At 45.4% G+C, this 25,538-nt stretch overlaps 1 protein-coding gene across 1 annotated transcript in view; it reads left to right on the forward strand.

Moving 5' to 3' along the window:
- The window catches only part of ADD2 (adducin 2), a 93,071-nt gene that overhangs the window by 40,351 nt on the left and 27,182 nt on the right, over positions 1-25,538 (forward strand). Inside the window, exons 3-7 of the mRNA XM_035001351.1 lie at positions 8,249-8,366; positions 14,401-14,620; positions 16,380-16,518; positions 24,106-24,257; positions 24,678-24,758. Of these exons, the coding sequence (XP_034857242.1) occupies positions 14,435-14,620; positions 16,380-16,518; positions 24,106-24,257; positions 24,678-24,758 (558 nt within the window). The 5' untranslated portion in view covers positions 8,249-8,366; positions 14,401-14,434. The remainder of the gene's footprint in view (positions 1-8,248; positions 8,367-14,400; positions 14,621-16,379; positions 16,519-24,105; positions 24,258-24,677; positions 24,759-25,538) is intronic.

A 25,538-nucleotide genomic window follows, 5' to 3' on the forward strand; every position in this document is an offset into this window, starting at 1 on the left:
CTGCCACCCACATGTGAAGAGCAATCCCAAAGTTGGTGACCTAACTTCTAAGTTGGGTTTCCATACTTCATCAATGCTAAGACACCCATTTTCCCCACATGTCAACATCTCTGAAATCTTCCAATTAATGATGACTTACAATTATAACTGGCAGTGGTTTTCCTTTTCTAGTAGTCCTTAAAATAATAGCGTGTCAATCAGTGATGTCTCTGATTTGAAGAAATGCCATGATGCCAATGTTTATTTTTACCCCTCACTATCAAATCAATACCTGGGCTTTTATCTTTCTGCCTTCACTTCTGAGGCCTGAATCTAACGTCTTCCTTGTGCTCGCCTGTGTGACTAGCCTCCCATGTCATTTCTTCAAGCAGGAGATGTCCTGGAAGTGAAGCTGAGTCTCTAGTATCTGATAGCCCTCAAATTGTTGAAGCTTCTCTTTCATTCCCTTCTTCCTAAGTCTTATCAGTAGTTTTATGGGACCTCAGGAAATTATGAAGTGGGAGGTCCTATTTTAAGAGTTGTCAATTCGCCTAAGTATTTATGTCCTCAAGTCTGATGTTAATAGACCAATCGCCTAGAAATGAGTTTGATCGAAGGAGTACCCATTTTATAACCTGGATGCAGGATTGGGCTGTTTTCCTTGATAATCATCCTTTTATAGCTTTGATTTTATGTGGACTGATTATTAAGGTAATTGCTATAGTCAGCTAATACAGAAATTGCTGTATGGTCTTAAAAGTCACTGTTAATTGTGTGTACACCGCATCTATTTCCAGAAAACATGTGGTTTCCTGATCACCTTTTGCTAGAAACTAGTTTCCCTATGTATTATATCTTAGGGGATTCGATTTCCTCTTATTTGAGAATAAAGGGAGGGAAAAAGCAATTAGAAGCGTCTTGAGAAAAGACACTTCAGAGGAAGACTCAAAAGAAGCATGTGCTTGTAATAATCTGCTATAGGAATCACAAGAAAAATGTCAGAACGTGACTTGGTTTCCTCAATATAGTACAAAAAGATATGGCTTCTAAGAAATAAGAGAGGACAACGACGGTAGAGAACAGCCTAGCGTGAAGAGGTGAAGGAAAGTATGCCACAGATAATATGTTCCATGCTATCATGAAAAGCATACTAGTTTGCTGAATTAACATCGGTGAAGTGGGAAATAATGACAAACTGTCAGAATGCAAGGAAAGTGTCAATAATAAAACTAATGAGAGGAAAAATGAAAAATTAGAGAACAGAGATTCAGCATATGGATAACTGGTGATCCTGAAGGAGACATCAGGATTAAGTTAATAGAAGACTATCTTGAGTTTAAAAAAAACAGTGTGACTATGTTATTCAGGATAGGCGGTCTGCTGTAACAGCAACCTCAGCATCTCCAATCAGATGCTCAGTGGGCTGCCTTCAGGGCACCATGGTTCCTTCCATTTGGGGGCTACATTATCCCCAAGGGCCGCAGAATTGCTACTGGATCCTCTGCATCTAGCAGAGAGGCAAGAAAAGAGAAAGAGTGTGGAGAAAGCACTTCTGCTCCTAATCGCCTGGGTTACAGGTGACACACATCACTTCTGCTTATCACCCATTGATTTACATTCCATATGGCCCTTGCTAGAAGGAAGGCAGGGGCTGGGAAATTGGGTACCCAGGAAGAAGAGCAGTGGGTTTGGTGAGCCCATGGCATTGTCCCTGATGCAAACACACAAACAGATATATAGAGAAGTTGAAATAGTTCCTCCCTTAATACATTCACAATAAAATCCAAGCCATATAGAATCACAGGGAGGATCACAGAGAGGAGGAGAAGGTCAAACAGCATGCCTCCTGTTTTTTCCATCTTTGTCCTGACACTCTGTGACAGCCTGAACCCCCCTTCTCAGGCTTTGGGGATATCTCTGCATGGATATCCAGAGGCCAGCAGAGTTTCCTATGTAAGCCTTTAGACCCTCCCACCCTTTAACACATTTCCTTACCATCCCTTCTTCCTGGGCCTATGAAGGGGCCTTCTCCCCCACACCCTAACTCAGCACGGCCCGAGTATCACTGGGGTTGTGAATTTTTACAGCTTCTTTAGTCTGGAGAGGGGCAGGAAGGTGTCAGATCCCCTTTTAGTCCTAGATGCAAGATGTTCTTATAATTTTCTCTTTTGCCCAGTTAGTAAGGAAAGCCCTCCCAACAAAACCAATGAAAAAGCCAACAAAACAGTTCTGACCTGAATGTGCTAAAAGAGCATTTGTTTTCACCTCTGTGGTCTAGGATGCACTTTATTCTATTAGACATGGAAGGACATGATATCCAGTAGCTGTTTCCTGGATTTCTTGGCTGGAAGTGGAATGGTGAGCAAGGATAGTCCTGCCACGTGATTCAATGGGTTACAGTTCACTTTCTACTGAAGAACAAATGCTCTCAGATTAGGTCAAAAAGTAGAACCAACTATTTTATGTTTGAACTTGACCAAGGTGAAGCTTTTCAAGATATAGGTCCATTGGTCTTAGGTACAGTCTTGCCAGAAGTAAAAGGTAAACAGGATGACTGCTTAAAAGTATCTGTGACTGGATTCTAGGCCAGCCTGAGGTGTGGAACAGTGAATCAGAGGACATGTCAGTTCAATTAGACAGTCTTTTAGATGAGCTTTTATCCACAGAGTGTGCAAGTTTGGCTGACCTTTTCATTGAAGGGACTGAGTATTTGAAGGCTGAACCCAGCCTTCCGGCTAGCTCAGCATTGTCTCTGCATCACCAGGGCTTCCTGAATCCCCCTTTCTTTCCCCTTCATTGAAGGCATGGTTTTGTGATTGGTGGCAGAGATATCTGACAAGTGGATTAAAGCTTAATGCTGGAGACTCAAGGTTGGGGCCTCCCTGGAACCCCATGGTTCATGAGGCTCTACTAGAGCACTGTGCCCCCAGTACTGTAGTGATCTCTCTATGAGCCACCCCCTGCCCCAGCTCCATCGTGGGCCTTTTGAGAGCAGGGATTGTGAATTAGATCCTTCGGCTACCCATGCCAGAAATAGGAACCAGAATTATCCTTTAAGTGGCTGGTTTAATCCTTGAGGCCTCTTCGAAGGATATGAAGCCTGGGCCTCAGGCTTTAGCTATTTGCTGATTTCCATTCCTCGCCTTCCTCCCAGGCCCCTTGCATCTGCTCACCTTCATGTGATGGAGGGGAGGAACGCATGGTGAACTGAAAAGCGAGAACAGGCTCTGGAACCAGATGGGTTCAAACTAGGCTCTGCCTTTGAATAGCTCTGTAGCCCCAACCAGGTCACTCCATTTCCTGGAGCCTCAAGTTCTACACCTGAAAGCCAGCATGGTGAGCCCTGCACCACAGCGCTGATGAGAAGGGCCCAGCACAGCCCTACCTATTTGGGTTTAACAGCCCGAATTTTGTTGATTGAATGTCTTCCTTCAAGATCTAACTCAGAACTTTGTCCTCATAAATGTGGACAGTAGGTGGGGGGATGGGGTAACTGGGTGATGGGCATTAAGGAGGGCACATGATGTGATGAGCACTGGGTGTTATATGCAACTGATGATTAACTGAACTCTACATCTGAAACTAATGATTTGCTATATGTTAGGTAATTAAATTTAAATTAAAAAAAAATGTGGACCCAGGGTTTCCAGTCTCCTGTTCCAAAAACATTGAATACATGTAGGAAACTGAAAATAAATATATGTATTCAATATATATATATATATATATATATACAAGAAACAAAATAAATGTGTGTGTGTTTGTATATATATATATAGAGAGAGAGAGTGAGCGAGAGAGAGATACAGATATACACCATCATTTCAGAGGTGGTCTGAAATGAATGTGTTCAATGCTTGTTATAGACACACACACAGAGTTTTATTTGTATTCATATTTTTCACCTTAATATGACTGTGGGCCTCTAGCAGGCAGGGACCAAATCTCATTTCTTTTGGAAATCTTTCCTCTCATACCCAATTCCAGTTCTTGCTTACTCTTGGGTATCAATAGATACTTAACAAATAACTGTGCTTGTCCAGTGAGAGGGAATGGGACTGATTTTAAGTGGTGAGAAAAAAATGCTGGGTCCATTCATTCCATAGCAGTGCAATTTCCGGATAATAAAAGAATGGGAAAAAAGTACCTACCAACCATTAGGTCTGGGGCCCTTTAGTAGAAGGCTTTTAAAATTCACTGGACTTTTCTAGGAAAGGATGCATCAGGGATGCTCAGAAATGAGCACTTCTTAGACCTGCAGGAGTCAGGGGGTTAAAGGGTTCTTCCTGCCTAGGGCGTTCCAGAGATGGACAGAGAGAGACTTTACCATTTCCCTCCTTCCTCCTTCTTCCTTTCTTCTTTTAAACTATTTTTGTCCCAAAATGGTCACAGCAGTTGATACCTAATGTAGAACTTGGGAAATTCAGAAACGTGTGAAGAAGCTGATGATAGGCTTCACCCATAATCCCACCCTGCAGAGGCTCGAGCTTTCTCTTTATCTGAATACACCAGGCAGGGTGTGGTCCAACCCCTTGTTCAGCAGTCTCCATTTACTTTGCAAAGTAACAGCCGCAAGCCCATGACTGTCTCCTCCCTCCCTTCTGGAAGTCTCAGGGATCGGTGAGCTTGGGTTCCGACTTCAAGTCTAAGGCTTGGAGCAGATGCTGTGCTGAGGGGCTGGGGGCCTGGGGCTTTCCAAAGCTGGCACTACCCCGGGGGGAGGCCATGCCCATGGCGGTGGTGGGAGTAGCCAGGAGCAACCATTTGTAACATCTTTCCATTTTGGGTACTCAGGGTGCTCAGCCTGTCTGTTCCTGTTTGGACACCTCCCACTGAAGGAGCAGGAGATAGGCACCTGTCTTAGGTGCACATGGAGCTTAAACAGCTTCTAACAAAAAGTGACACAACATGGGCATCTGTTACTCTCCTTCTAGGCCTTCTGTTCCTTTTATAGCTGCTAGGAATGACCCATAGAAATATGATTTTATGCTCCAGTGATTACATATACCTGGTCTTCAGTGGGACAGGGAGGAAAATGACTTGTGACCGAGTGCATCTTTTATGATTTGCAATCCCCAGCTGCTCTCCCAGGAGGGTGAATCCCAGCTAGAGTATTTCCTGAGTAGGGGTCAAGGGTGTGAGGATGCAAACTGGAGCTACTGAGAGGGAGCCACAGGGCTCCCCTGAGCAAAGAGGTGAGTGAAGGTGGTGTGACAGCCAAAGGGACAGGGGTGTGGGTGGGAGGCTTCCAGGAGAGGACAACCTGAACGAAAGGGAGAAGGAAAAGAGGAAAGTTCTCCAGGCAGAGATCAGCATGGACAAAGGCACAGAGGTAGGAACCAGCCTGGTGCCTTCCAGGTCCTGGGAATAGCCCCGGAACACCCATGAGGGGCAGGGAAGGTGGGGGCAGGCACTGAGATACTCTCAGGGCTTTGTGTGCCAGCTAAGAGCCTGGCTGTCATTCACCTGGGTGGCAGTCCTCAAGGGGAAGGAGGTGGGTAAAGAGAAAAGGCACCCCGGTTCTCTGACTGGGGATGGATGGGTTTGAATTTCCAGCATGGAGCATGTGTTTGGTTTGAGAAAGCAAATTCAGAATTAAAACTTTATATTTGATAAATGTAAGAAGGATACCTGTCATAATCTAAATCTGACTTGAATTTTGGCTAGAGGAGCAGGAATTAGGGAAAAAAGTGCAGGAATACTGCCCCAGGTGATGGGAGCCACAGGTGGGTTTTAGCAGGGAGGTGACAGACATGGGTCAGATTTGCACTTTTAGAAAGTGACTCTGGCCACTGATTGGGTGGTGGGTATGAGAGAGGTAAGACTGTGCAAAGACTATGAAAGGGATAGAGAGATGGCAGCATGACTCAGGGCCTTGTGCCCTGGGTAGGGAGATATTTAGTGGACAGAAAACCGGAGAACTTGGTGACAGAGAAGGTGCACAGGGTGAGAAAAGGAGGAGTCGGGGCTACGTTCTGCTGGCTAGGTTGGGGTCAGGGAGGAGGGGCTGGCTGGGGGAGGGAGGTTCTGGTGGTTGGTTCAGTGTTGCTTGGTTCTGACAAGTTAGTTTTAAAGCGACTGTGGGACATCTGAATGAACAAAGGTCCTTGAGCTTCTTGTGACTTGTCCACATACTCTAGTGGGCGACTATCTAGGGCTGGGATCCAGTGTCCTAACTCTTCCCACCTTGCAGCCCAGCTTGACTGGACATGGAGACAAGGAACAGGTGGCTCTGAGATGTCATGCCTCTGAGGAGGTGTCAAGCACCCTGGGGGTGGGTGCTGGTGTTCTTATGATATGGAGTGCCCCTTGCTTCTCAGCTTTGCCCCAGGGTGTGAATGGTTGGAAGGCAGGCTCTCAAAACACATGCTGGGGAAACCAAAGGCCAAACGGATGGTGATGCTGGCCTCAACACTGCAGCAGGCCCAGGCTCAGAGTTGTCACACCAGGGTCCCCTGAGGTCCATCCAGGGTGGCAACCCTGCCCCAGTTGCTAGATCCTCCTGAGTGCCCCTGGCATCATGCCTCATTCTCATTAAGACTTGCTCATCTGGTGCCTGCCTGGCCCTGCTCTGCCTGACTGTGCAATCAGAGATCTGATAGTTTTGGTACCACAGGGGAATGTTTTACAACATTTGCCTATGATACCTCTCAGACGTATTTTCATTTTAATCAGGGGATAATACTATAACCCAAGGAATGAGCCTCTAATAGTGGAATTTCAACACCAACAGAGATTGGGATAGGAATTATTGCATTCAGTGTGTACTTATCTGGGGGACAGATGCCTGTCGTCTTACGTGAGTGGCACAGGCAAAAAATTAGTTCTTTCGGTGGAAACAAGAAATAGCTCAGACTCTGAAAATCCAAACCTTAGCAGGTTATGACCACAAGACAACCTCATACCTCTGTGGCATGGGCTGCTGGGGAAGGGGAGAAGCTTATCCTTCAGGTAAGACAACTTATAAGGCTGCGGATTAGTCCTTAGGGGACATCAGTGGCCACCCCTCAGAAGAACAGCATCCAGGGATATGTCAGTAAACCCTGTGCTAGAGCTAGCCAGCCCTGGAAGGGAGGGCTCCCTTTCACGTTGGTGGGCATTGGACAGAAGCAGCATAAGGTGGTGCCTGTGACCCTGTTCTAGCTAAAAATAAGACTAATGGGAGGAGGACCCCAGCTGGCAGCTGGACGTGCAGAGCATCAAGACTAGGTTATGGAAGCAACTGCCAGGTCCCTAACTAGAGCCATGAGCATCAGGATTGGGCTCAGGGGCCATCACAGCACTGAAATGCTGAGCCCAGAGTACCCTGGCTGGGCTGAGAAGGAAGCTGTGCTTTAGTGGGCATGCAGTGTCCTGGCCTCCCTCAGCCACACCATACCTACCAAGATGGATTCTCTCTGCCCCTCAATGGTAAGTTAAGTCTTTCCAGATGCCCCGCTGTAGCCAGCGCTGGGTCAGGGTTGGAGCTGAACTGGCCCATGAGGAAGGACAGGCAGGGACTGGCCCCAGAGCCATGTGGGAATAGGAGTTGGTGTTGGGGATGCTGCCAGCCCTGGGCGAGACAAGCATCCTTACTCTGAGCAACAGAGTGCCCAAGTGAAAATGGGAAACCATCACTGTGGGTTTTGTTTGTTTAAACATTGTGATGACTAACCCTTTGAAGACCTTGATCCCCAGGATTTTTAGAGTAGTAACTCATCTTCGTTTGTAAGATACTAATGCTTGGTGAAATTGTCTTGAATCCAATTCATGGCCTGTGTACCTCCCAAACCCTTCCACTGTCCTGGGGCATGATGTTCTTCAGGCTTCTTCTGCTTCTTTGACGGCATCCGAAATTCTCTCATACCAGTGTCTGTGAGTTGAGTAGCTATTAGTGAAGTATTGGGGGGTGGTATCAGGAAGGGGTCACAATGCCTTCCAGCCTGGCAGCCAGGACCCCTCCGGGCTCACGCAGGAGTTCCACATCCTACTCCCTCCACTGTGCAGAGCAGCTTCTCTCCTCTGGTCCTCACAGTCAGCACTCGGTGAAGAGATTTTCCAATTCCTCTCTTTGAAAAAAATTTTGGTCCCACTCATAAAGATAATGAAGCTTTCTTTACCTTTTCATAGACATAATTTGCTTTTAAAATAAAATTTCATTTCTAGTTCATTTTTAAGAATTTCTCCACGGTCCTTACAATAAATCAGCACCTAATGGTACTGCAAAAACAGGGTAAGGAGTCCTGGTGGTGCAGACAAGACCCTGATGTTTGTTGCTTGTGTTTTTCAGCTTTCATCCAGATGTTTGAAATCCTGTAGATGAGGTCGGCGTCCCTGAGAGCGAAGCAGGGTGCACGGGTCGAGCACTGAGAAGCAGCAGCCTGGGACAAGGCTGGTCCAGGCTCCTGGTAATTTGTTGGCAGTTTTTGGTGGTGATAGGGGGTGAGGCACACTTTTTGGTTGGGTCCATCTCACCAGGATGAGCTTCCAGTCACCAGCAGGATTGGGGGAGTGGAGTGGAGTGGAGTGGAGTGGAGGAGTGCAGATCTGGAGCCAGAGATAGCCCTGGTTGAGATCCTGACTCCACTGTTATCTGTGTGATCATGGGCAAGTTAGCTAACCTCTCTGCGATTCAGTTGATCTGTAAAATAGTGACATTAACATCTGCCCCTATGGAGTGGTCCTGGGAATGAAAATAAATCATGAAAAGAAGTTGCCCAGTACTGTTCCGTCTCCAATTCTCTGACGCAAACTGGCAAACTGGGTGTCCTACAGGTCAGCTCAGTTCCGACACTATGCTGAGTTAAAGGACACACAGGTTAACTGCCACAAGTTGAAGGGCAAGGTCACCAATAAACTGCCCCCCAGTTCAGAAGCCACAAGCCAGCCCCAGGCCACCACACCTCTGACTCACTTAGCTATATATTTGAGGGTTCCCATGCTGCCCTTTAATCCCTAATTCACTATAACAACTCACAGAACTCAAGGAAAGTGCTGTAATTGTGACTACAGTTTTATTACAAAGGATTTAACTCAGGAACAGCCAAATGGAAGCAATGCATAGGGCAGGGTGTGGGGAGGGTGGGGGATTGGTGCAGAGCTTCTGTGCCCCTCCTTATAGAACCTGGGTGCATCACCATCCCAGCATACCAATCAGGAAGCTCCTCCAAGCCTTGATGTCCAGAGATTTTTAATGGGGGGCTTTATTACTATTAGGCATAATGGGTTTAAATCATCTGCCACTTGACTGAACTCAGTCTCCAGCCCTCCTCCCTCCTGTCCTCCATGGTTGGGGGTGGGGCTGAAGTTCCAACCCTCTAATCATGTGCTTGGTCTTTCTTGGTGGCCAGTCCTTCCCTTGAAACATCTAAGGGCCCACCATAAATCACCTCATTAGCATAAATTCAGGTTTGATGAAATGAGCTCATCATGAATAACGAAAGACCCTCCCAATGTTTTTTGGATATTTTAGAAATCCCGAGGCTTTTTGAAGTTCTGTGCTGGGAATGGGGGGAAAAGGCCAGATATATTCTTTATTTTGTCACACCTGGCCCATCAAGCAGTGACCTCTGATGGTCACCACCCTGCTTATCCTCTTTGTTGTGATCTCCAAGTTGACATGTTCCCAGTATCGGTCAGAGAACTGGTCATTCTTGTCAGTCTTTTTCTGGATGTTCTTTTTGTTAATATAGCTCAAGATTGAATTAGTTCTTTGGACTACAACATATAATTACAGTTATTGAGTATGCACCTGTTTACAGTTGAACCATGAGCCTCTCATTACTCGAGCTCCTAATGCTATAATGGTTCTAGCCCCTAAATGACACATAATAAGAGCAAATGCTTAATAGCACTTGATATACGCCAGGCACTGTTTTAAATGCTTCACATACATTAACTCATCTAAATCCTCACAACAGCCTAAAGAGGTAAATAGTTTGATCCCCATTTTATACATGGGGAAACTGGGGCACAAAGAGGTTAAGTAACTTGCTCTACAAGATCACACAGCTAATAAGTGGCGTAGTTAAGACTGGAACTCATCATCTTCTTGTTCCAGAGTCCATGCTTTTAACCACTAAGCCACACTGCACATAACTTTGGTCACCTGTGCAACATTTTGGAAGGAAAAGAAGGAGCACAAAAGGATGCCTCTTGTTCACAAAGTCAAAGGGTGGTTTTCTCTGGCCCCCATTGTCACAGTGAGAGAGTCAGGGCTTCCATTTTCTACTCCATTCCCAACAGAGCTTCTCTGGAGTAACCTGGGGATGAGCTCTGAGAAGTGAAGGCAGGCCTGGGGGGCATGGTAGTTGGGCTCCTGCCCAGCAGGACCTGAGCTTTTTTGTTCCTCGTGCTTCAGGGAGGGAAATGCTACTTCAAGCCTTCACAGACCCATTCCTGGGAGTGCAGCCATTCCAAGAGGAAGGAAAGAGGGTCAGCCTTTTCCACCTAAATAGAAAGGATTTAGGCTAGGAAGGTTCAGTACTGGGCTGTGCTGACCAAAGTGATCCTAATCCCAGAGAAACTGAGGGTTCAGGTGGCTCTGGAGCTGGTGGGACCTGGAGTCATAAGGAACACAGGGAGCTCATCTCCATGTGCATATCCATGGTACTCATTGGGAGGTTGCTTGTTTCATTTTTAAAATAACATCAAAGATTGGGGCTTCCAAAGTTCTAAAGAGAATTAAAACAGGAGGGGCAATGCCTCTGGAAAAATGTCTGTCTTTGCTGTCTGCTCAGGAGAGTCTGGGTGGTGACTTCATGTCTGCATAGCTCTGATGCACTCCCATTGTCTTTGTCCTTGCAATACCTTATTACTGCTTATTATTGCAGGGGTGAGGCTGTCTGAGAACATGGTGGAGGTGAGGTATTTTTAACTCGCTCCACGCACGTGGGATTGACTTGAAACTACAAGGCAAATGTCAGTAGGTCATGTGTGTTCTTTGCAGTTGCCCATTTGGTATTTGGCTTGAGGGAGAGGCCCCAGGGGTGGGGAGACAAGGATGCAGGAAGAAGGTCTCTTGCTCCAGGAAACTCAGGTCCTCTATCCTTCATTTTCTACACGAATCTGTCTCACTCCATATAGTGTAGAGCTGGAAGGGGGCCCAGAGTTTATTCTGTTCACTCCCTCATTTAGAGATGGACAAAATGAGACCCAAAGAGGGAAATTACTACTTGGCCAAGCCCATGAAGCTAAAGAATGACAGAGTGAGGGTGATACTGTAGACTCTGACTCTAGTCCAGAGCTAATTCCACTGGAAACATCCCTGATGGACTCAATAACTCTTTCTCTGCTTAGATGAAGAATCTGGCTTGAATGCTACTAAGTACAATTTCAACCATTCTAGCAATCTGCCAAATCTGTTTCAGATCTTTCTTTAGAGAATTTTTTTTTGCTTTTGGGTTTGTTTGGGTTTTTTTTGGCTGCCACTTCCAGAAGATGCCTCCTCCATACTCTGTCACTCACAGGCAAATATTTCATCTACAGGCCCAGCAGGCATGGTGCGGGTTGGGGGAGATCTGGTGAGGGCACTCATAAGGAAATAATTAATTAGTGAAAGAATCAAGATGAGATGTCGTGGTTTGGCAAACTTGCAAAAGCAGTAATGGTGGCATCTGGAGCCTCCTGCTGTCCCAGGTCAGATGTATGGTGGCAGTTGGTGACTGGAGTTGGAGGATGGGGCTTGGACAGCCATGGGAAATGACACCTGGCAATGGTGTTAGATGATGAGGTTTGTGCCATTTTGGCTGGCTTGCTAAATGGCCAACATCTGGAATGGATGCCTTCTATTATGTGGAACAACTATTAACATCTAGCCAGTGGTATTTCAACTCTGGCTGCCTATTGGAATCACCCGGGGAGCGTTTAAAAATCCTGATGTCCATAGCTGATTTCCAAGATCTATAAAGAACTTCTCAAACTCAACACCCAAAAAACAAATAATCAAGTCAAAAAATGGGCAGAAGATATGAAAAGACACTTCTCAAAAGAAGACATACAAATGGCTAACAGACACATGAAAAAATGTTCATCATCATTAGGCATCAGGGAAATTCAAATCAAAACCACAGTGAGATACCACCTTACACCAGTTAGAATGGTAAAAATTGACAAGGCAAGAAACAATAAAAGTTGGAGAGGTTGTGGAGAAAGGGGAACCCTCTTACACTGTTGGTGGGAATGCAAGTTGGTACAGCCACTTTGGAAAACAGTGTGGAGGTTCCTCAAAAAGTTAAAAATAGAGCTACCCTATGACCCAGGAATTACACTACTGGGTATTTACCACAAAGATACAGGTGTAGTGAAAAGAAGAGCCATATGCACCCCAGTGTTCATAGCAGCAATGTCCTCAATAGCCAAACTGTGGAAAGAGCCAAGATGCCCTTCGACAGACGAATGGATGAAGATGTGGTCCATATATACAATGGAATGTTACTCAGCCATCAGAAAGGATGAATACCCAACTTTTACATCAACATGGATGGGACTGGAAGAGATTATGCTAAGTGAAATAAGTCAAGCAGAGAAAGTCAATTATCATATGGTTTCACTTATTTGTGGAACATAAGGAATAGCATGGAGGACGTTAGGAGAAGGAAGGGAAAAATGAAGGGGGGGAATCAGAGGGGGAGATGAATCATGAGAGACTATGGACTCCAAGAAACAAACTGAGGGTTTTAGAGGGCAGGGGTGTGGGGGGATGGGCTAGCCCAGTGATGGGTATTAAAGAGGGCACATATTGCATGCAGCACAGTGTGTTATACACAAACAGTGAATCATTGGAACACTACATCAAAAAGTAATGATGTACTGTATGGTGACTACATAACAAAAGAAAAAAAAAGAAACACATAAAAATCCTGATGTTCAGATCACACCCCAGACTAATAACATTAAAATCCCTGACAGCAGTATTTTTTAAAGTTCCCCAGTGGATTCCAATATGCACCCAAGTTTAAGAACCACTACTCTAGGCCAAGGGTTCAGGCTGTCAGCTGAGGGAAGTAGTACATGTGCCCTCCCTTGAATTTGCTATTTGCTCTTTCCCAAAAGGGGAAAAATAAGGAAGGAAGGAAGGAAGGGAGGGAGGGAGGGAGGGAGGGAGGGAGGAAAGGGAGGGAGGGAGGGAAGAAGGGAAGGGAAGGACAGGGAAGGGAAGGGAGGGGCAGGGAAGGGAGGGGAGGAAGGAAGGAAAGAAGGTAGGTAGGTAGGTAGGTAGGTAGGTAGGTAGGTAGGAAGGAAAAATGAAAGAAGAGGGAAAGGAAGAAAGATCACCTGAGTGTTCTGACCTGATGGGGTAGATTCCCACTTCTCCCATTACCTAGTGCTTCACCCACCTGCCCCACTCAGAGGAACTATAAGGTGGAGGGTAGAATCTCGACAGAAGATGGAAGAAGATGTTGCAGACAGCTCACCAACAACAAGACTATACTGGCTGTCAGCAAGGCCTCTTGCATAATGAACTGCTGGCTGTAAGGACAGTCAAGGTTTAGGCTAACAGAATGGGCCAAGGGGGAAGAACAGATAAGGACAAGGAGGCAGGAGTGCTCTAAGAGAACAAGAGAGCCTTCCACCTCCTCGTGGAATGCAAATGTGAGCTCATGGAGGTAAAGTGAGGGAGGGCAGGTTAAAGATGAAAGCCAGGTATCCCGATCCCCTGTAATGCTCTTTTGTTGGCATCTCTCTACTGGTGTTCAAAAGCTAATTCTTGTTCGTCAAGGCACTTGCCTTCCTTTGCTGAGAAAGGGATCACACAGCAGGGAGAAGGCTAGGGCTCTGTAAGGCTGCCCTGGGTATTGAAGGGGCATAACCCAGATTTGAAGGCCTAGTGATACTGACACACAAAGGGAGACTGGTGTGGTCAAAGCCCCATAGCTGGGAGGTGGAGGCTGGAGCTGCAGCCTGCTTCTTCAGTAAGGTTCCAGTATAGTAAGAGAGGACATTCCTTCGTTTACCATCAGGCCGTGGGGGGAAAAAAGCATGCTTGAGTAGAAAAAACAGGGGTCCCAGCCCAACTCTCCAAAGGCTGCCCTAATCCTCATTCCAGGGGTCAGGACTAGATATAGTACATTAGTAAGTACTAATTCCCCATGCGTGGCTTTACACTACGTAGGTATGCATCACAAAAATGCTCCAAAATGTATGCAGATCATGCTTGCACCGGAGGAACTGTCCACTTCCACCCCGGTGTGGCAGTTTAAGTGTAGCTGGTTAGTCAGGGAAGGGTGGTGGACCCCTGGGCGTGTGCCAGATTTTTGCTAGGTCCGATGATGTATTAGCGCCCCCTATCGATGGGCAGCTGCCGGCACCCTGCCCTCCAAACCGCGGCTTGGCTTACACCCTCCGGGGAATAGCCGCCTCCCGCGTGAATCCAACGAATCCAGCCCCTCTGCTGTAGGAAACTGTACTCGGACTGGGAGCTCCCTCTTCCCTTCTCTGTAGGCTTCCAGAAGCGGATTATAAGCCCACCAGGACAATGAGTGAAGAGACTGTCCCCGAGGCTGCCTCGCCGCCGCCGCCCCCGCAAGGGCAGCAGTATCTGGACCGCTTTTCTGAGGACGACCCTGAGTACCTGCGCCTCCGCAGCCGCGCGGCGGACCTGCGGCAGGACTTCAACCTGATGGAGCAGAAGAAGCGCGTCACCATGATCCTGGAGAGCCCCGTGAGTGGGGTCCGCCCCAGGCGGGCGGGAGAGGAGGAGGAGGAGGAGGGGAAGGGAGCGGAGCAGGCGGCGCCGCCCATTCATCTGGCTGAACCTGAAAGATAAATAACTCCTCTTTCATTTGCTCAGTGTTGTAGCAATTTTAAGCCCGCTGAGCAAACCGGCCTGGCCCTGTGGGTATTTCATTCTCTCCCTGGTCACTGGTAGAGGGCAAAAACCTGGTTTATGTGCAGGCGGTTTGGCTTGGTGCAGGGAGGGGGTGGGTCTGAGAGACAGGAGCCCTGCCTCAGTTTCCAGGCTTCCCCAAAAGTTGTAACAATGAACTAACAGGGATATTCCTGTAAACAGGAGGCCCGCTGGGAACGCCACGTGGAAGGCTTGGGGCCCCCATTTTTGAGCACCACAAAGAACTCCCTGTCGGGACAATAAGGTTGACAGGCATGGGGTAGAGGTGAAGAGGGTCTGGAAGCCCCAGAAGGTGGCCAGAGTGAAGGATACAGAGGAATATGGGCCAGGGCAGGAAGGGCAAGTCATGATCACCCTACCATGGCCCCAGACTTGAGGTCAGTTGGTACCTGCGTGGCATGGACACAGAGCTCATCCTTGCAGCAAGTGGTGCATTGAGAAGAACAAAGCATGGGCCTAATGGACCACGGAAGTAGGAGGGTGATGGAGGCCCTGGGTGAGGAGAGGAAGAGCGGTGTGGAAGGAATTTGAGGGTGGTAGAGCTGGGGATCCTCAGGAAACAGTGCATGATCCCAGGGGCTGGGAAGCTCAGGCTGGGGCTGGGAAGCTCAGGCTGGAGCTGGCATCTCCAGGTGCCTGCCAGGAGGGGCTCTGCCTCAGTCCCCACTGGGCTTTGGAGAGACAGGACACATGGGTGGGCTGTGTGTGACCCTGGCTGAGTGCACACCGTGAATGCTCAGGCTTCACAGAGGAGCACTGAGGTAATGGGCCTGAGGTCTTGGTGACAGGTGATGCTGTGGAGGAAGCCTGGAGGAATATGGCAGGGACTAAAAGCTTTGGGATGATGGGAAAACTCCAGTGTGGGACTAGGAGAGATGACAGAGTTAGTACCAACCCAGGTTTCGGGGCCTGAATGGATAGAACTTTATTCGCAGGCAAGAAATGGGACAAAAGGAGTTCATGTTTCTTCTGTCCTTTTATAGATTGACCAACACATGAGGGGCTCCCTGTTTCCTCCTGAGTGTTCCCTGCTGCCACCTGGTGGACAGTCCTGCCTTATTTATGGTCTGAAAAGCCAGGCTTAGCAGGGCATTAGAAGTGGAAGTGACAGGGAGGACAGCAAATCCTTCAGTACCCGAGGAAACTGAGGTCCAGAAGGGCCATAGGCATGGCTGATGGACAGGGAGGATGGCACACATTTTCGTCCAGTTTTGCTTTTTAAAAGGTCTCTTAATTACTAAAGTGAAGCCCTGTCCTGTCTGATGGCCCAGGGGTGGGGGTGGGGGGCGTTGAGGGGAGTTGGAAGTGGGAGGGACGTCTTGACTATCACTTAGACCCAGGAAGGACCTGGACAAAGGGGACACAACAGCAGACATCTTTTTGCTTCTCAAACAGTAGTTTGGGGAGGCTCCTGAGGTCTCACTAGAATTCCCAATGTCCTCTGAGGCCCAGGGATCCCATGTGTGGCCCTGGCCTAGCTGACCCAGGGGATTGGGGTGGGCTCTTGGAAGAGGGGTCCTCAGTCCCCCCATGAGACCCACTGGGGGGACCAGCACCTTGGGGCCTGCTTCAGTCTTTCAGGGAGGAACTGGAAGGCCTCATCCAGGAGCAGATGAAGAAGGGGAACAACTCCTCCAACATCTGGGCCCTGCGGCAGATCGCGGACTTCATGGCCAGCACCTCCCACGCAGTCTTCCCAGCATCTTCCATGAGTACGTGTGGAGCTGGGGAGCTGCCAGGAGTAGGGGTGGAGGAAGTGAGGTGGGGAAGAGAGGGTGGGTTGCCAGGCTACAGAGTGAGCAGTGCAGCTGAGTTAGCCGACCCGGGGTGGCAGCCAAAGAGGTACCTGGCTCTGCTTCTGAGGCTGCTGGATTTAAAGATCCACAGGAGAATTACTCCTGGTGCCCAGAAATAGAAGGGGGATGGTGACCTACGGGAAAACCTCTTTCTGGCTCTGTTGGGGGAAGGAACGGGATGACAGGGTGTCACTGTTCTGAGAGGCAGGGCAACCTCTATGTGACTCCTCCATCCCCCTTCATAAGTGGGTTAGCATGAAGGGAGGAGCTTTGCAACTCCAAGTCTCTTACATGGCCTCTGCTTGAGGACCCAGGAGTGGAGAATGCGGATTCCGCTCCCTGTTACCCTAGCTGTGGATATAGAACTGAAGGAAAATCCTCGTGGGCTAGCAGCAGCTCCTGACTCAGGCTGCTCTTTGCTCAACCCCGTGGAGCCTCTCCCTTGCAGCTGGAGTGGTAGGGAGGGGAGGAGGCCGTTGAATCCAGTATCTTGGTGCCCCACCGGACAGGCCAACCTGACTCCATAGACAAGGACCACAAGCAGCCAGGCCTGGGCATGAAACCCTCTTCCTGGGTTCTGAAGTTCTGCCCACAACCTTGAAGAAATAAACATCAAGGGCGCCTGGGTGGCTCAGTTGGTTAAGCGACTGCCTTCGGCTCAGGTCATGATCCTGGAGTCCCAGGATCGAGTCCCGCATCGGGCTCCCTGCTCGGCGGGGAGCCTGCTTCTCCCTCTGACCCTCCCCCCTCTCATGTGCTCTCTCTCTCTCATTCTCTCTGTCTCAAATAAATAAATAAAATCTTTAAAAAAAAAAAAGAAACATCAAAAAATACTTTCCCTCAACAACATAAATACAGGATTATGATGAAAAATTAGGGAAATAAGAAAAGGAAATTAAAATTAATGTACTGTGTTCTTACAACTAAGAAATGACTATTTTCAATATTTTGGTATGTATCCTTCCAGCCTTTTTCTCTTAACATATATAAATTAGGAAAACAAAAATGGAATCATATTATACGTGCAAGTTTGATAGCTTTAACATATCTTGACTAATTTTTCACATAATAAAACATGATTCTGTAATATGATGTTTGGTGAAAGTATGCTATTCTATGGCATGACTGAATATGCCATAATTTATTTTTAGACTTTTAAGTTGTTTACAGCTTTTTGCTCTTATGAACAACAGTGCCATCAATCCTTTCATTTATTCTATGACTATTTTCTAAAGCCAAATTACTGGAAATAAAATTGCTACATTAAAGTATTTGCATGTTTTAAAGACATTAATGCATAATGCCAAATTACCATGGAGAAAGATGGAACCAATTTACATTCCCACCAGCAATGCAAAAAGTGCCCTTTTCCTCCACCTTGATCTGTAGTATGTATTATACCATTCGTTTCATCCTCCTGATTTGACAGGTGATAAATAGTACTTTATTTGTGTTTTAATGTGCATTTGTTTGATCACTAACAACTTTGAATGTATTTTCATATACACGTTGGGATGATTTTTTTTTTTGTAGTAAATTGCCTATCACATTCCTTGCCAATTTTCCTACTCACATATCCTTTTCTTAAAAATTTTCAAATCTTTATAAAATGGGGCTATTTCCCTCTTATCTATCAAATACATTGCAATTTTTTCCAGTTTTTCCTTTGCCTTTTTTGTTCATGATGTTTTTATCTTGTAGAACTCTTTAATTTCCATGCAACTGAATCCAGTGTTACTTTCCTTTGTGTGTTCCTCTTTTGCTTGCACACTCAGAAATACCTTCCCCATGTTTTATCATCCCATGGGACAAATACCCTTAATTATTTTTAAAAATAAGAATTATTTTGTCAAGTTCCCCCACCCCATACCTCAAAAATTCCCTTTTGGGATTTTGATTGGGATTATATTAAATAAATAGATTAATTTGGTGGAGAATTTATAAATTTACAATTTTATATTAGAATATAAGCTTCATGGGGGAAAAGATATTTGTACGTTTTGTTCACTGCTGTATCCTAGAATAGTGTCTTGGACTTAGAAAAGTAGCTGGGTTCTAGAGGCGAGGGGGGTGGGAGGATGGGTTAGCCTGGTGATGGGTATTAAAGAGGGCATGTTCTGCATGGAGCACTGGGTGTTATGCACAAACAATGAATCATGGAACACTACATCAAAAACTAATGATGTGAGGGCGCCTGGGTGGCTCAGTTGGTTAAGCGACTGCCTTCGGCTCAGGTCATGATCCTGGAGTCCCTGGATCGAGTCCCGCATCGGGCTCCCTGCCCGGCAGGGAGCCTGCTTCTCCCTCTGACCCTCCCCCCTCTCATGTGCTCTCTCTCTCTGATTCTCTCTGTCTCAAATAAATAAATAAAATCTTTAAAAAAAAAAAACTAATGATGTAATGTATGGTGATTAACATAATAAAAAATTTTAAAAAATAGAAAAAAAATGAAAATCTCAAAAAAAAAAAAAAAGCAGTCACTATGGGACACCTGGGTGGAAAAAAAAAAAGAAAAGAAAAGTAGCTGGCACAGTATAGGTGTTTTAAAAATATTCACACAAATGAATTTTAAGTCTGTTCAGAAATTATGTATGTCTTCTATTTATTTGCTTTATTTGCTTTTTTTAAAAAAATGTCCATTAGAGAAGGTTAGTAGTTATTTTCTTATAGTCCCTACTAATTTCTTGTTAAGTTTATCCTGGAAATTTTATATAACTTTGTTATTTCATTTTATTTTTTATTTTTTTAAAGATTTTATTTATTTATTTGACACAGAGAGACACAGCGAGAGAGGGAACACAAGCAGGGGGAGTGGGAGAGGGAAAAGCAGGCTTCCCACAGGGAGCCCTATGTGGGGCTTGATCCCAGGACCCTGGGACCATGACCTGAGCCGAAGGCAGATGCTTAATGACTGAGCCATCCAGGCGCCCCTAACTTTGTTATTTTAAATGATTTTTTTTCCTCTATTCAATTTTCTTTCTGATTATAGCTGTCATCCAGGGAAAGTAGCTTCTTATTGAACTCTTAAATTCTAATAGCTTCTCAGTTAATTCTCTTGGGTTTTGTATATAGAAAAATCCCATAACCTGCAAATAATGGTCATTTTGAATCCTTCATTCCAACATTTACCCTTTGGTTTCTTTTTCCAGTTTTCTCACTGCATCCATTAGAACCCTCAGAAAAAATGTTTAATAATAGATTAGAGAGTAATCGTCCTTGTCTTGTTTCTGACTTTAATAGAAATCCTTTACCACAAGAGTTTGAGTTCGTATCATGTTGAGGAAGTATCTTTTTATTCTAGTTCAATATGGGTTCTTCTCAGAAATGGATGTTGAATTTTATAAAATGCATTTGGGTCATTTATTGATTTCTCTTTCTTTGAACTATTGCTTTGATGAATTATATTAATAGATTTCTGAACATTGAACTCTTTTTTCATTCGTGAAATCAGTCATTCCTGCTCTTGATGCATCCTTTTGAAAATACTCTTCTAGATTTGATTTGCTAGACTTTTATTCAGGATTTGCATATTCATACATGAGATTGGTCAGAAATTCACTTTTTGGGCAGTCTTCATTTAGTATTGGTTTTAAGGCTATAATTTCATAAGATAAATCAAGATGATCCCCATCCTTCTCTTTGTCCTGATAGAATTTAAATAAGATAGGAAGTCTCTCTTCCTTGGAGGTTTATTGCTCACTTGTAAAGCCATCCAGATCTGGAACATTTTTTATAACATTATTTTTCTCAGTTTCATCTAGGGTTTTTAAAAAATTTATTTTGCTGCTTGAGTAAATTTTGATCATATGTTTTAAATAAATAATACATTTCATGGAGATTTTCAAAATTATTAGTGATTTACAGTATTATTTCTATCATTTAAACTTTCTGCTGTGAATGAGTAGACATCCCATTCTCATTCCTGGTGTTGTACCTTCCCGTTTTCTTTTCTGGCAATATTTTTTTTTTATTATGTGATGTTAATCACCATACATTACATCATTAGTTTTTGATTATTCCCGTTTTCTTTTATGCCAATCCAGATGTTGGTTTATTCATAGATCTTCTCACATAAGCCAATTCTTGGATTTCTATATTAGTTCTACTAATTTTCTAGTTTCCTGATTCATTGATCTTGTTTTTCTATTCACTAATTCTTTTCCATAACTTTCCTTTGGTTTATTTTGTTATTTTTATGTTTTCTAGAGTAGAATAAAATGGATGCTTTATTTTCATATTTAATTGAATAACAAAGACATTTTAGACTATGATTTTTTTTCCCTCTGAGTGTAAGTTTCATCTTATTCCATGCATTTTGACACACTATATCCTTTATGGTTAATTTCTAGATAGTTTGCAGTTGCTGTTTTGATTTTATTTTTATTCTAAGAACTATCTGGAAGTGTGTTTTCTCATTTCCAAGTGATTGAATTTGTAATGTTTTAAGGGTTTGTTGATAACATCTAGTTTGATTGCATTGTGTTTGGAAAATGTGACCTATTTAATGTCTATGTTGAGGATTTATTGAAATTTTCTCTGTGGCCTAATAATATCATTTTTGAATGATATGTAGGCAGAGACTCTATCTCCAGTGCATAGTATTTCATCTGTATCTTCATTTATTTATTTTATTTTGTAAAAAATGAGAGTCGTGTTGTCTTCCACTGGATATTTAATTAGTGTTCATTTCTCTTCGTATTTCTGGTAGCTTTTGCTTTGTATCTTGATGAAATGTTATTCAAAGTGTAAATGTTCTTTATAGCTATAGCTTCATGTTGGATTATATGTTTAATTCATGTAAAATGACCTCCACAGTGGCCCCTCCCAACCATGGCCCCTGCTGCCTGGCTTTGTCTAGGGGGGCGTATGCTTTTGCTCTGCCTCCCTCCTTGCTGCCAGGGATGAGTATTCCAAGGGAATATGGCTTTCCCTGATTTCTACTTTGATGATATTATGACCTCTGTTTATTTTTTTCTTTATATTTGCTGGGCATACTTCTGATGATTCTTCTCTTTTTACCTGCTTCATGTCACTTTATTTTAGTGTTGTTTGTTGGTAACCCTCCTATAGCATTGTCTCCCGGCATCTCTTGCTATAGCAGAGAAATCTGAAACAGCCGGGGGTTTTTTCGTTCCTTTGTAGGTAACCAACATTTTTTTTGGTAGATGTTTGTGCATTTTCCCCCTTATCCTTGTATTTCAGAAATGTGCCAGGAAGCATATAATTGTAGGCTTTTTCTCTTTGTGGACTTTTTCCTGTGGAATGTAGTAAATTCTTATAATTTATTTACACAGGTCTGTTTCTCAGTTCAGAAATGTTTTCTGTTATGTGAGTGCTGATTATTTATATGCCAGCTCTCTGGTCTTTATCTCCCTTAGCTATCCTATTCTTTCTCATCGTTTTCATGTCTCTGTCCTTATACTTTTTCTTTTGAAAGAGATATAGAGCTGACCAGCATTCCCACTGCCTCACCGACCAGCGTCTGTCAGGAAGACAGTTGGATGTCTGAAAATCTGGTTAGGGCATGTCCAGGGTATCTGAGTCAGGGAATGTGGAGAGGGGAAGTTCCAAGAGTCATGAGTTCAAGTGCAGATAGGTTGTTCTTTGTCCAGCTCCATTTGCCGTAGAATTTTGTGGTTGTTTTGTGTTTTTATTTTAGTTTCTTTTTTTGCAACCCTGTGTCCTTCAGTCTTAGCTTTCCTGGGGGCGGTTGGGGAGTTTTCATCTTTTTCTGTGTTTTCTTAGGTCCCTTGAGTAAATGGCTTGGTTAGATCTGAGTCATAAACCTGGCGTTCAGTCATCTTAACTTATAAGCATTCTTTCTCCTAAAACCCTGAGAGCAGAGGCTCTGGGGTGCTTGTGGAGCCTTCTGATCTCTTCTCCCACCCTGGGTCTGCTGGTGGGGTAATCCTTACAGCAAAGCTCCACAGAGTGGGGGAGGGGGACACTGATACAGGACACAAAGGATGGGATGGCATGTTTTTAGGCCTATTCTGGCCTCCTTGCCATCTCTGGGATTCTCTAGTTATTTGTAAGAGAAGGAATTAAATCTGGGTCTGAAGACCCTCTCCCAACAATATCTCCCCCTGCCCGGCTTTGTCTGGTGGGCTTATGCTTTTGATATGCCTTCCTTCTTGCTGCTAGGGATGAAGTAAAGAGGTAATTGCTTGTCTGGGGAATGAACAGAGAGGAGGAAGGGATACCAGAATGGCCAATTCCAATGAGAAATTGTTGACTTTGGAATTTCGTCGTTGTTCTTTCTGCCAGTTCCACTGAGCCTTTGGACCACTTCTTCCTCTGTCAACTATAGTTCCTGGACACATGCCCTGGAGATATCCCTCCTCTGGTGGGCACAAGCTTTTTGGGTTTATATTCCTGACATGGGTGTTTCGAGGTTTGCTCTGCTTGCTTTATGTAGGCCCAACAGCACCTTTGTAGGTCCACCTTCGCCTTTGTAGACCATCTCATCATTTCAGCTAATGGCAAACCTGATGCAGGACAGATATCACAGTGTGTAATAGCAAGTTTATTGAGATGGTGGAAGCTTCTAAAAGGCATTTAATCCATTAAAGTTTTTAATGGGATGCTGGAAGAGGCAGCATTAGGAGGCTCCCAGCCAGACATCATTTTAAGCCAGAACCCTTTCCTATTGATTCTTTTATTGGTTTCTAGACACTGACTAATTGGAAGTGCTGGGGCTCAGATGCCCTCTTATGCCTTCTGGAGGCACACAGGGAGCGGTCATCATTTTTAATGGGATAGACTGGACACCACCTCCTAGACCCCTTATGTGCCTTGAAGATGAGACCATCAAGCCCTCTAGGCCCATTTCCAGATCCCTTCCATATCTCCCCAAATTCCCTGAAAGAATCATAACTAACCAAGGGACTGCACATCCAGAGGGGAGCAGATATGGCCTGCCTGAAGCCTGAAGCCCTTCAGCTAACCACACTGACTTCTGGAAGTTTATGACTTGTCAGAAGAAGTTGAGGAATTTACTTCCTGGCTGAATTGGCTTTCTGATTTCCTCTGTTTCCAAAGCAGAGGAAAAGTTATATTACATGGTATAGTTTAAAACAATAAACAAGAGCAGGTCTAATGATTAGTATCTTCTTCATCAAAACTAACTGATAAAATATACTTATATTTCCACTCAGAAACTTATTCTTGCTTTTATTCAATGTCCATCTTAAGGATTTATTTTGAGCTTGACATCCCGAGAACCCTTCATTCTGTGGTTTGAATCTTGCCATGATTTTTGACCAAAAGCAATGCCATTTTTATCTGAATAAGCAGAAGACTTCCTTGGGCACGACTATCCATTCTATGGATTTTCTCCCCCTGGATGAGGGCCAAAGAATACTTAATTCCCTGCCTGTGGAAGTCTCTTGTGCAGTTGTAGTGTCAGTGAGAATTTAGAGAGGACTAGGGCGAGGAAGGAAGGGGGGCAGACAGCAGCCCTGACCCTGAGAGCTGCCCTGTCCCCACCCTGTTTCCCTGCAGACTTCTCCATGATGACGCCCATCAATGACCTCCACACAGCTGACTCCTTGAACCTGGCCAAGGGGGAGCGGCTCATGCGCTGCAAGATCAGCAGCGTCTACCGTCTCCTAGACCTCTATGGCTGGGCCCAGCTGAGCGACACCTACGTCACGGTGAGCAGAGCATCTTGGAGTGGGGTGGGTACTGCATGTGGCCCTGACAAAATCCCAAGAGAGAGCTCCTGCCCGTTGGCATGGCCATGCACTGAGCCCTTCCAACATTTCTAACCACTGTGGTCACCTGAAATAGACAACCTTCCCTGTGACCACTTCCTGCATAAGGAGCTAGGAACTCCTGGATCCTATTTCTAGGGCTACCCTTGATCATTGGGAGATTCCTCTTGTAGGTCCATTGCCCCAGTTCCAAATAAAGGCCAGGTCTTCTTCATCTTTCATGTGCTGGGGGGGAGATAAGGGTTTTTGGGTGTGAGTTTTAGGTGCAGTGGATTCAGGGGAAGTGGGGATTCAAGCAGAGTGTTCTTGGAAATAACCCTTCTGTCTCCTTGCCACTGAGAACATGTGTCTTCCCTCCAGCTGAGAGTCAGCAAGGAGCAGGATCACTTCCTGATTAGCCCTAAGGGAGTTTCTTGCAATGAAGTCACCGCATCCAGCCTGGTAAGTATAGCTGGGCATCTCATTGCCCATTGCTTATTGAAACGACAGCAGCCTACAGTGACAGGTCATGTTCAGATTAGCCACTGCCGTCCTATCCCTCATGGAGCTTGCCGTCTAGTGGGGCAGAGAAGACACATGGCTCCAAAGCACAACCCAACCATGAGACCAAATATGAGGTGCAGGCAGCAAGTGCAGTAGGAGGTAGGAGGGGGAGGAGCTGGGCCTGAGGTCCTCTGGGCCTGGGATTGGACCCCGAAGTCTGGGAATGGGGAGGCCTTCCCAGATTGGGGAATACGTTAGAATAACAGCCAGTGCTTCGTCTCAAGGCAGCGCAAGCCTGGCGTAGTGCTGGTGTCATAAGCATTAACGTTCTGGAAGCCCCTTTGGTTCTCTCGCTCCTTTTAGGTGTACTTCCAGAACTTGGTCTTGATAAGGAGAGGTTCCTGGGTAGGAGGACGAGAGAAGTAGAAAGGACTGTCTTACAAGCAGAAGAGGCCCCATGGTTCCCAGATGTGTGGGCTGCTGTGCTGTATGCCTGAGGGCAGAGGGTACCAACTCAGGGCCTCTGCCAGGCTTGACACACACTCACATGTTGAGTCCACGTATGCACTTAAAAGAGCCAGCTGACAAAGTCACGGAATAGCTGGGCAGGGTAGACCTTGAGGGCTGCCAAGGCCACTTTATAGGCAGGAGAGGACACTGGAGCCCAGGGAGGTAAGTGGCTTGCACAGGGCCACCTAAGGACGTCATGGCCAAGTCAGATTAGGGTCAAAGACACAA

The sequence above is a fragment of the Mirounga leonina genome, unplaced genomic scaffold (assembly GCF_011800145.1).
Source record: "Mirounga leonina isolate KUSES-001 unplaced genomic scaffold, KU_Mleo_1.0 Mir_125, whole genome shotgun sequence".
NCBI classification, from domain to species: Eukaryota; Metazoa; Chordata; class Mammalia; order Carnivora; family Phocidae; genus Mirounga; species Mirounga leonina.